We start from the raw sequence: 11,776 nt of genomic DNA on the forward strand, positions 1-11,776 counted from the left end.
TATCTGAGTGGGATGATATATTCTTTCATGGTTTTACTCAAGGTTAACGTCATTCATGCAGTTTGCATGCATGTTTCGAGTATTCTTGCATTTTAGTAAACTCTCAGGTGTCATTTGTTGCACTCAGCTCTCATTAAGCATAAACTTTCATCCTCATTCATTTTCTTGTGTGATTATTTAATCAAAGGCACAATTGTCTGTAAATTAAGAAGTCAAATATCTGCGCATGTTTTCTCATGATACAGACTCTTACTATAATCCTGATCTTCTCAATTTCTGCTTTCCCGTTGGTGACCACTTTGAATACTTTTTAGCTGATTCTTTCGGCTTTTATTTCCAAATCTCTAACACGATCCCTTGTTAGAACTGCTGCTTGGTTTTCTGTCACAGCCACTGTCTGCCGCATCACACAGTGGCTGATGCAATAGTTGATAGTCGTTGCTTTCTTTCACTCTTCCCATTCCTTCAGTTCCCACTTTATTTATATACTGATCATACTTAGTTCATTCAGCCTTTTCTTTTCCATGACTAATACACTTGTCAATTAACAAGATGCTCAACTTAAGACTTGTGAGTTAAGTTTTATTTGGGGCAAAATGAGGACTGCAGCCTGGGAGACAGCACCTCAGATAGCTCTGAGAAACAGCTCCACAGAGGTAGGGACGGAAGGTCAGTGTATATGATTTTGGTGAAGGGGGGAGTTCAGTGCAATCAAGCTTATCTTCCAAAGGTTTTCTGCTAGTCACAAGGAGCGGATCTCACCGTGAAAGCATTTAATGCTTTTCTACATATGAGGAAGTGAAGCGAACCAAAGGACTGGAAAAGGTCAGTTTTCATTCCAATCCCTAAGAAGGGCAATGGCAAAGAATGTTTACACTACCATACAATTGTACTCATTTTACATGCTAGCGAAATCAGGCTCAGAATTCTTCAAGCTAGGTGTCAGCAGTATGTGAACTGAGAAGTTCCAGATGTACAAGCTGGGTTTAGAAAAGGCCTATTATACAGAGTGAAGTAAGCCAGAAAGAAAAACACCAATACAGTATACTAACACATATATATGGAATTTAGAAAGATGGTAACAATAACCCTGTGTACGAGACAGCAAAAGAGACACTGATGTATAGAACAGTCTTATGGACTCTGTGAGAGAGGGAGAGGGTGGGAAGATTTGGGAGAATGGCATTGAAACATGTAAAATATCATGTATGAAACGAGTTGCCAGCCCAGGTTCGATGCACGATACTGGATGCTTGGGGCTGGTGCACTGGGACGACCCAGAGGGAAGGAATGGGGAGGGAGGAGGGAGGAGGGTTCAGGATGGGGAACACATGTATACCTGTGGTGGATTCATTTTTATATTTGGCAAAACTAATACAATTATGTAAAGTTTAAAAATAAAATTAAATTAAATTAAAAAAAAAAAAAAAAAGAAAAGGCAGAGGAACCAGAGATCAAATTGCCAGCAGTTGTTGGATCACAGAGAAAGCAAGGGAATTCCAGAAAAACACTTACTTCAGCTTCATTGTCTATGCTTAAGCCTTTGCCTGTGTGGATCACAACAAACTGCTGAAGAGTCTTAAAGAGATGGGAATACTAGACCACCTTACTTGTCTCCTGAAAACCTGTATGCAGGTCAAGAAGCAACAGGTAGAACCAGACACGGAACTACGGACTGTTTAAAATTGGGAAAGGAGTATAATAAGGCTGTACATTGCACCCTGCTTATTTAACTGATATGCAGAATACATCAGGCAAAATGCCAGGCTGGATGAATCACAAGTTGGAATCAGGATTGCCAGGAGAAGTAAATATCAACAACCTCAGATAAGAAGATGATACCACTTTAATGGCAGAAAGTGAAGAAGACCTGAAGAGCCTGTTGATGATGCTTTGTTTTTGCTGATTATGTTCTATGAAGCTCTCATGAATTCAGCTCTAATGATTCCCCTGTTTGCATGACTAACTCAAGAAGTGTGGATACTCTGTATATTCCATCAGTTTTTCCTTTTTTGGAAATGTCGTCCTGGACCCTGCTGAGGAGCTCCCACCTGGTCTGGATTCTTCTGCATCTGGAGCAGAGCCATCCTCTGAGGATCTCCCTCCACCACCATCTGGGCAGCACTTTAAAGTGCTGTGGATCCTGCATAGCACAGGGAACTCTACCCAGCACTCTCTAATGGCATATATGCGGAAAGAATCTAGAAAAGACTGAATATTTTTTTTTTTTTTTAAGACTGAATATATTTAGAGCTGATTCACTGGATTGTACAGCAGAAAGTGACACAGCATTGTAAATCAATTACACTCCAATGAAAACAAAACAAACAAGTAAGCAAGCAGACGTCTACCCCGGGTGCCATTTATTAGTCTCTTGTTCTTTCAGCCAAACCCGAGTGCCTGCATTGTACCAGGTCAAGTTCCAGTTCCAGATCTTTGCTCTAACAATTGAAATTTGACATTCTTGTCCATCCCTCTCTCCCCCTCACCTGAATAGGAGCATTTCCACATTAGGAGAATTCCACACTGAAAGAGTCTTGGTAGGAGGCAGAGACCACCTTCCTCCACTAAAGAAAAAACCCACTTTCCCAAATATTCTTGCCAGAGCACACAGCATGATGCTGAGGTCCCACCACTCAGGTGACCACATGTCAGGCTCTACTCAGGACGTTGTGACACAGAGAAGCTGGAACTATGCAGGATGCATCTGACAAGGCTGTGGAGAGTGGGAGTCACACCACCTCCAGTTGTCAGGAGCCTCAGTGATGCCCGTCCTCAGCACGGGGTCCATGCCCAGCACAAGGGGCTCACTGTGTGAGCAGGGACACTGTGCCCCAGCAGGGCCGAAAGCTCCTTTGTGGGACCTGGCCTGGAGTGGACACTGGATCCTGTCCCCGTGGAGCCATATATATATAGTACTGTATGTCTAACTTTATTTGGATCCCATTGTTAGCTCCAAGAATAAGTGAGGAGAACTCAACCTGGAGAATAGTTTCAAGAGCAAGGATTTCACTATGATGAACTGTGAACCACTGCCTCAGTCTTCAGGTGGAATAGAACTACATTATTTCTCAACATCACACCTCATAATTGACAATATAAGTATTTCTCTTTCTTTCTAAAGGAAAAAAAATACTTTTAAATGTGGATTTAAGACCCCTCTTTGGCTACTTGCTCTCATATACCTCAGGGCTTCCCAAATTGGCTGATCATCAGAATTGCTTGTGGGGCTTCTTACGAAATGCTCAGCCTCTCCCCAGAACCACCTTCTCAGAGTTTCAGGACAAGACCAGGGGATTGCTTCTTTAACAACCTCTGTGTGTGAGGCTGATAAACAGCATGTGCGAATCCTGGTCTATGTAAGTTCCTGCTACTATAAGTGTGATCTGAAGACCAGCAGCATCAGCACCAACCTTATTACAAATGCAGATTCTCAGGCTCTACTCCCGACTGTCTAGATCTAATGCGGGTCCAGGGGAGCACCAGCATCCCCACCCTGGACACCGCACTAATCCTCCAGGCTCCTCCACTGCCTCGCTCACCCTTCACCTCCTGATTCTGCTCAGCAGTTAGACTGATGCTTCTAGCAAGCAGTCACACCAGCTCATCTTCGAGTCAAACCATCTTATGAGTCCACATCTTTCACGGACAGCAGACACCTTCTAATATGCTGGAGGCCCACATGATCTGGCCAGACACTGAATCTCATCTCAATTTCTCGATCCTCCAGCCACACCTGCCTCCTGGCTCTTCCTTGAACACACACACTCTCCTGCTCTCCTGTGTTTGCACTGGAGGCTCCTCTGCCTGGAGAGAACTCCCCCCAGACATGCTTGTGGACATTCTTTCAGGTCCTTCACATCTTTACTCAAACATCATCTCCTCAATGAGGCCTACACTGACCACCCTAGTAAAACAGCCACATTCCCTGTACCCACACACTTATACTCTGGGTTACCTTCCTCAGAGCATTTGCCAATCTCTAGGCCGACACTTCCCTCACTTATTAGGCTCACTCTGCCCACCTCACCAGAACACACTGCACGAGGCCAACAAAGGGTGTCTGCTGTTAGTTCACTGAGGTTTCACAGATGCAAAAATAGAGCATCCTCTATCTGGCACACAAGAAATACCAGCTGAAGGAAGGATCAGTGTAGACGCCTCTGTATTCTGTCTTCAATAATGTGGACTCAGGCCACTTGCTCTCTCTCGGCAGCTACAGCACATCATCCACTCACACTGACATCAGTGCTGCCTGTGCTTTCCCCACAAGAGCTGGTCACCCTCCCTCCCACACCGACCGGTCTGCACTCTACACATAACGATATTTTCTCTTCAGAAAAGATCCCAGGCTGACAGGTCGCATATTCCTCCTGCTGTGACTATTAGGCAGCAGTTTTTAAATCCAGAAATTTGGACTGGAAGAGGTGACAGGCTGCAGAGATGATAGAAGTCCAGCAAGAATTAAGACTGGAAACTATTGGGTCCCTCCTCTATGATAACCCCAGAATCTGGTACCTTAAACAAAGATGCAGAAAGGATGCAAAGAAGAATCCAGGAAACAGCCTGAGAAGGCTGGCAAGAGCTGAGTGAGACGAGAGTTTCTCTCTTGGTAGCACTGAGAATCCTCTATGCAGGACTTTGGTGACAATGACTCCTGTATCTGTCAGAGATGGGGGACACACAGAGCAGAATAACAGAACTCTAAACATAAGGAAAAAACAACCATTATTTAGAAAAACCCTAAATAAGCAAAATATAAACCCATATACACAAAAAAGCCCTACGGGCAGGACCTTGGCTGAGCCTAGGCTATATGGTGACAGGAAGTCCTCGCTGCCCACCATCCTAGAGACAGGACAAGGCCCAGGTGACTTCTGAGTCCCTGTGAACACAGGTCTTGGTGGAACAAGGATTGACTGAAGGGATAAGGACAAAGGGGCTGAGAATATGACCCAGCCCAGGAGTGACCACACCAAAGCCCACGATGCACTGAGCACTGACTGGACACAGGCTCCGACCTGCCCAGCTCCTCAGAGTCTCCTCCTGTCCCTCCTGCAACAGACTGAGCACAGCAATCAAAACCATTCTGGAAGGTTCCAGGTGCTTCTGTTCATTTTCTCTCTTAAACTGAAGGAATCTTCTATTTTATTTTCCCAGTAAACTCTCTTGGCAGGTATTAGAAAAAAGTAATTCAAGATAGATTTTATTGCCAATAGACAAATAAGACATCTTTACTCAGTGGAGTAAAGACATGTGCAGAAAAGACAGCGATAGAGAGGGTCCAGTTCTGTCTCTGCTGAAACAGGAATGTGCATGAGGGAAGAGAACACAGGTCAGGGAGGGGAGGGGGAGCGGTGGGCAGTCTCCCCACCTCCTCACGTTACGCTAATAGGAGCACAGGCACATTCAGATGCAGCTGCAGGTCTGGAGATCTGACGTAACAAAGTGGAACCAAGCATCACTCAGTCCAAACAAGGCAGCTGTCTCACACTGTGAGAGAAAAGAATCAGGAGCCAGTTCAGTCAGTCATGTAAGGGCTGACATTCTCCACAGCCCCCCACATGCTCACATGTCCCACTCAGAGACCCCCGCCACCCAGTGTTTCCCCTCTGCCCCAACCCCTCTCCCAACATAGACGCCCCAGGGTCTCACCTTTAGGAACCGTGAGAGACACATCAGAGCCCTGGGCACTCTCATTGCCTGGAGAACAAAACCAGGACGTGGTCAGAACCCACAGGAGAGAAACTGGAGAAGGCACTTTGAGGAGGGTGAGTCCCGCATGGCCTCCTGTCTGCACCCTCACAAGGGTCTCAGGAATCACCCCCTCCGTACTTACTTGCAGTCTGGGTGTAGCCCCTTCCTTTTTCACTTGTGAGAAAAAAGTATCACGTGAGAGACCAGGGAGAAGACTGAGTCATGAGATCCTAGAGGAACTCCCCAGTCCTGGATGACAAAGAACTTTTCAGAACTGTGACCAAAAATCCAGGACAGGCTCAGGAACATGAAGAAAGGAGGCATGGGGGGACTGGACCAGCTGCCCTCCTGGAGGTCTGTCCTCAGCAGGGACATTCCCTCCTGACCTTCAAATGCTGAGAAACAAGTCCCCAACTGGAATTATGAAGATGAAAAATGTGTCTTTCATTTTCACATGTACTTTACAAAAGAGTCAGTCTTAGCATCAGCTCAGATTCCACAAGTGTGTGGAGCTACTTTCCAGTAGCGAGGCAGGCAAACTTCCACCTGGGCCAGAAACCTGCCCAGTGAGAGAAGAAAACTGAGATCCCTCATTCCTTTCCCTATCTGAGTGCTTCTTCCTCCAAATCACAGCTCCGGTCACCACAGCTCCAGTGACCATGAGGAGAACCAGGCCAAGAATGATTTCCATGATGGGGATGGAGGGCTGAGGAGGTTCTGTGGAAAAAAGAGAAGGGGCCCAGACTTCAGGCTTCAGTCCTGACCTTGCTGATCGTGTCCAGAAGGGCTCCTGCCTTATCTGACAAGAAGCTCCATTCCGACCCCCTCCTTACCCCATCTCAGGGTGAGGGGCTCCTGAAGCCCCTCGTGCTGCACACGGCACGTGTATCTCTGCTCCTCTCCAGAAGGCACCACCAGGGCTGCCCACTTCTGGAAGGTTCCATCCCCTGAAGGCCTGGTCTCCACAAGCTCCATGTCCTGAGTCTGGTCCTCCCCGTCACGCTGCCAGGTCAGTGAGATCTCCTCAGGGTAGAAGCCCAGGGCCCAGCACCTCAGGGTGACCTCACGGTCAGAGATGGGGTGATGGGCCATATGTGTCTTTGGAGGGTCTGAAGAGAAAGAATCAGAAAATTCACATTCCATGGGCCACTGAAGCAGTACCACGTGACCATGCTGAGAATGGATGAGATAATGGGTTTGAACAGAAGCAGCAGAAATACCAGACACCAGCCTGGACTCCAGGATTGGGAAAAACTCCTAGTTCTTGGAAAGTTCTGGAGTCAGGGTGAGTGCCAAGGTAGGAGACTCCATGTAAGGGGAAATGACAGAGTAATGGTCCTGATTTGGGTGGAGGCTGAATGTCTCAGAAAAGCTGAAGTCTGTCCTCCTAAGATGGTCTCAGGGTGAGAACTGGCCTTGAGAGAGAAACTCATGATTTATAAAATGGCAGTCAGGGTCAAAGGGCGCTGCTGACCCGTTATTTCAGGGATGGGTTTCTGCTTCTCCAAACACTGAATGTTTAACTGTCTTTCAGAGAAATGGGGCCACTGGTGTGTCACTGTCTTCTACAGAATATGAAAACCTGGGGGGATTCCCCCTCTCCAGACAATAAGTTGGGGTTGGTGTTTCCAGAAGGAGCCCATTTTCCTCTCCTCGTGGAAAGCTGGGTCCAGCCTGAGAGGAGATCAGGGAGGCCCGGTGCCCCTCATACCTGCGCGCAGCAGCGTGTCCTTTCCGGTCTCCAGGTGGCTGAGGAGCCACTGCACGCACTTGACCTCCAGGTAGTTCCGTTGGAAGTCTGCCTCACCGGAGATTTCCCAGTTGCGCCTGGTGATCTGAGCCACCGTGTCCGCCGCGGTCCAGGAGCGCAGGTCTTCGTTCAGGGCGATGTAATCTCTGCCGTCGTAGGCGAACTGCCAGAACCCGCGGAGCAGGCGCCGGTCCGGCCCCACGTCGCAGCCAAATATCCACTGGAGGGTGTGAGACCCTGACCCGCCCCGACCACTCGCGGTGATTAAACCGAAAGTGAAAATAAAACCGGGTCAAGTCCCCGCCCCCCACTTCCCCAGGCTCCTCCCGAGTCGGGGGCGAGGGGGGACGGTGAGGGTTCCGCAATGTCACGGTGACCCTCAGATCCAGAGTTTCGGGGCTACCCCAGCCAGTCCCTGGGGATGGGGGTCGTGACCTGGACCCGGGCCCGCGACGCTCACCGGCCTCGCTCTGGTTGTAGTAGCCGCGAAGGGTGTTCAAGCCTGATCGGGATCTCTGTTGACTTTCCATGGCATCTCGTGTCACCTCTTCCCAATATTCTGGCCCCTCCTGCTCCATCCACGGCGCCCGCGGCTCCATTCTCGGATTCGGGGCGTCGCTGTCGAACCGCGCGAACTGTGTGTCGTCCATGTAGCCGACGGCAAAGAAACGCGGCTCCCCGAGGCCGGGCCGGGACACGCAGGTGCCGAAATAGCCCAGGGAGTGGGAGCCTGGGGGCGGGGAGGGGTGAGACCCGGCCCGATGTTCCTCCTGGAGTGGGTCCCGGGTCAGAGGTGATGGGGCCCGGAGTGCGGAGGGGGCTAGGGGCACGCGAGACCGAAAAGGTCGGAGAAGGACCTGGACTTCTTGGGGGAGAGAAAAGGGGGCGGGAAGCAGGGGAGGGACAGGACGGGACCAGGTGGGAGAGGACGAGTCTGGGCGAGGGCTGCGGCGTGGCTCCTTCTCTGGGGGTCCTGGCCACCCCACTACTCCCTCCCCGAGTCCCGGGCAGTCCCCTCGCCCCTCCGCGCAGAGGCCGTTCCCTTCCAACCCCGCACTTACCGGCCCACGTCTCGGTCAGTACCAGAACCCTAGAGAGCAGCAGGAGGAGGGTTCGCGGCCCCATGACCGGTATCTTCCAGGTCTGGGGAGAAGCTGAGTCCCGGAGGACGGTGGGGGTGGGGGTGGGGTATCGGTGGACAGTATAACCTGGAACCGCGGGGCCGCTGATTGGCTTCTAGAAACCAGACACCCAATGGGAGTGAGAACTAGGGCCGCGACACGAGTGTCCGGGCAGAAAGGCACAACACAGTTTGCGAAGAAAAAGTGAAACTCGAGGAGACTAGAGATCCCCAACACAGTCCCTGCCCCAAACAAGGCCCTTGACTCTGAGAACTGAGATCCTGAGAACCAGATCCGGTACCTGGGACTTTGCCCTGATCCCTCCTCTCCTGCACTGAGAACTCTGCAGTCACACTATCCCCGAGTCCTGACCCAGTGACTGCGTAGTCAGAGATTTTCAGAACATTTTGGTCAGGATATTTATACAGTCCTGCAAATTAGTGAGCACCCCAAGGATAATTTGTTTATGTAGTTACTTCTATCGATATTTCCCGTAGTAGAAATAACAGTTTAAACATTTTCAACTAATTTATTTAGAATAATGTTAATAACCCATGATTTTTATATGAAAAGTAACTCTCCAAATAAACTCTATAGTGGGAACAGTGGAAATTTTTTCATTATTATATTTTTGCAAGTCTTTTCCTTGTCTCTCTCACTGGATTTTATGTTTGCTTTTGCATTGAATCGGTTATTTGGATTGAAATCTATGAAACTAAAAAGGACCATACAAATGTGGGAGTAATATTTTTAATAACCTTTCCTGTTATTTGTGGATGTTTATCTTTGATACAAAACTAAAACTACGCAAGTGGTAGTTTCTTAAAGGTTATTTTCTCAGTGGACCTGAAACAATATCACTATTTCCTATTCTGTTCCATTAAAATCCATAAGCCTGTTTTGCACACTGGATGTCACTTGTACTAATCTAAGATTTTTAAAAAGTAATTCATTGTTTCTCTAAGTTTTGTAGATCTTCCACTGTCATTCCTTCTTTCAAATAAAAATTGGCTTAAAGCTCAACATTCAGAAAACTAAGATCATGGCATCTGGTCCCATCGCTTCATGGCAAATAGATGGGAAAACAAAGGAAACAGTCAGAGACTTTTATTTTCTTTGGCTCCAAAATAACTACAGATGGTGACTAAGCCATGAAATTAAAAGATGCTTGCCCCTTGGAAGGAAAGCTATGACCAACCTAGACAGTGTATTAAAAAGCAGAGACATTACTTTGCCAACAAAAAGCATCTAGTCAATGCTATGGTTTTTCCAGTAGTCATGTATGCATATGAGAGTTGGACTATAAAGAAAGCTGAGCACCAAAGAATTGAATGTTTTGAACTGTGGTCTTGGAGAAGACTCTTGAGAGTCCATTGGACTGCAAGGAGATCAAACCAGTCTATCCTAAAGGAAATCAGTCCTGAATATTCATTAGAAGGACTGATGCCGAAACTGAAGTTCCAATTCTTTGGCCACCTGATGCCAAGAGCCAACTCATTAGAAAAGACCCTGCTGCTGGGAAAGACTGAAGGCAGGAGGAGAAGGGGACAACAGAGGATGAGATGATTGGATGGCAAAACTGATTCAGTGGACATGAGTTTGAGCAAGCTCCTGGAGATGGTGCAGGACAGGGAAGCCTGGCGTGCTGCAGTGCATGGCGTCGCAGAGTCGGACACGACTGAGCAACTGAACAACAAAAGGACTGTTAACTAAGTTCCTTTCAGAAGAACAAAGAAATTTGGAAGTTTGAGGACATGCTGAGAATAATTACTGTTCTCAGATGATGTTCAGACTTCTAAAGGTCCCTAAAAAGATAGTTTATTGTTGCTACTTTTATCGCCTTTCATTTGTGTTTTTTCATCTTCATTTTGTTCTATAATTTATTTTCTCCCCAGGAAAATGTGCACGACTACTCTGAAATGTCACAATAAGATTTCATTTCAAGGTTTGAAAAAAAAAAAAGATTTCATTTCAATAATTCCACATCAAATGCTGTACAGTTAGGATAAACATGAATAAAGAGAAAGCAGCAGATCCAAAACTGTAGGAGTGCTCTGCTTTACTTGGTCTGCGTGACTGGAAGTTTAAAGGGCAATGACTTAAGTTTGTAATGATTAAACATTGATCATCCTCTTTCACTTCTGACCTACCACCTTGAAGCTATTATACATTTATACTAAATGGACAAAACACTCTAACATTATCTTCTTTGACAGTTTCTTGGAAGAAATGTTTAAATCTAAACTGAATGTGTTTGTGAATACTGGTGGTAGCTGGAATGTCTTTACAATGCAGACTGCAAGGAAGAAATTGCCCTTTCTGTCTTGAATCACAGCTAACTTCAGTTTATAAGTAGCATTAAGAGATGTTATACAAGTTTCATCACAATGTCAGACAAATCTGAGTTCAGTTCCAACACTTGCCACTGCTGTACATCTGTCTATCTATCTACCTATCAGTCTACTTGTCACAGTCTTCATCTACCTTTCAACCTACTATAAATATTCAATACTGATCATGACAATCACAATAAAAATATCTAGCTGTATCTCTTTATTCACAAATGAGACGAATTTGATGACACGGCCAAATTCATAGGCCTAGCTTATTGGTGATAATCCATAGCCCACTTGTTCTTGTTGTCCGACTCTTTGCTACCCCATGGACTACAGCACACAGGCTTCCCTGTCCTTTACTATTGCCTGAAGTTTGCTCAAACTCATGTCCATTAAGTCGGTGATGCCACCCAACCATTTCATCCTCTGTCATCCCCTTCAACTCCTGCCTAAAATCTTTCCCGAAAGCAGGGTCTTTTCCAATAAGTCCATTCTTCAAATCAAGTGGTCAAAGTACTGGAGCTTCACCTTCAACATCAGTCCTTCCACTAAAAATCTGGGGTTGATTTCCTTTAAGATTGGCTGGTTTGATCTTCTTGCTGTCCAAGGGACTCTCAAGAGTCTTCTCCAACACCACAGTTCAAAAGCATCAATTCTTCGGCGCTCTGCTTTCTTTATAGTCCAATTATCACATCTGTACATGAATCCTGGAAAAACCATAGCTTTGACTAGATGGCCCTTTGTTGGCAAAGTAAGGTCTCTGCTTTTTAATATGCTGTCTAGGTTGTTCATAGCTTTTCTTCCAAGGAGCAAGCATCTTTTAATTTCATGGCTGCAGTCACTATCGGCAGTGATTTTGGAGCCCCCCAAAA

At 46.9% G+C, this 11,776-nt stretch overlaps 1 protein-coding gene across 3 annotated transcripts; it reads right to left on the bottom strand.

The window, feature by feature from the left end:
• Positions 1-5,190: 5,190 nt before the first annotated feature.
• On the bottom strand, positions 5,191-8,653 carry LOC102394968 (BOLA class I histocompatibility antigen, alpha chain BL3-7). 3 transcript variants are annotated; one of them, XM_045164685.1, is made up of 8 exons: positions 8,509-8,653; positions 7,908-8,177; positions 7,409-7,684; positions 6,531-6,806; positions 6,304-6,414; positions 5,840-5,872; positions 5,656-5,703; positions 5,191-5,493 (listed from the first exon to the last, which is right to left on the bottom strand). In XM_045164685.1, exons 1-8 carry the CDS (start codon positions 8,570-8,572, stop codon positions 5,489-5,491), a joined length of 1,083 nt encoding a protein of 360 aa, XP_045020620.1. In that variant the 5' UTR covers positions 8,573-8,653; the 3' UTR covers positions 5,191-5,488. The 3 variants fall into 3 exon arrangements, 2 of the variants coding, with proteins under 2 accessions (XP_045020620.1, XP_025116341.2); XR_003102120.2 differs by having other exon boundaries at positions 5,840-6,414; XM_025260556.2 differs by lacking the exons at positions 5,840-5,872; positions 6,304-6,414.
• Between the last annotated feature and the right edge of the window lie 3,123 nt (positions 8,654-11,776).

This window comes from Bubalus bubalis, chromosome 2 (genome assembly GCF_019923935.1).
Source record: "Bubalus bubalis isolate 160015118507 breed Murrah chromosome 2, NDDB_SH_1, whole genome shotgun sequence".
Taxonomy (NCBI): domain Eukaryota; kingdom Metazoa; phylum Chordata; class Mammalia; order Artiodactyla; family Bovidae; genus Bubalus; species Bubalus bubalis.

Excerpts from the sequence above, each read along its gene's own strand:
- LOC102394968 (XM_045164685.1), bottom strand. The coding sequence starts at position 8,572 with ATGGGGCCGCGAACCCTCCTCCTGCTGCTCTCTAGGGTTCTGGTACTG. Across the intron at positions 6,415-6,530 it reads GCCCCTCACCCTGAGATGGG|AACCTCCTCAGCCCTCCATC; the intron begins GTAAGGAGGGGG and ends TTTTTTCCACAG. Across the intron at positions 5,873-6,303 it reads TTGGAGGAAGAAGCACTCAG|GTGAAAAAGGAAGGGGCTAC; the intron begins ATAGGGAAAGGA and ends TTTTTCTCACAA.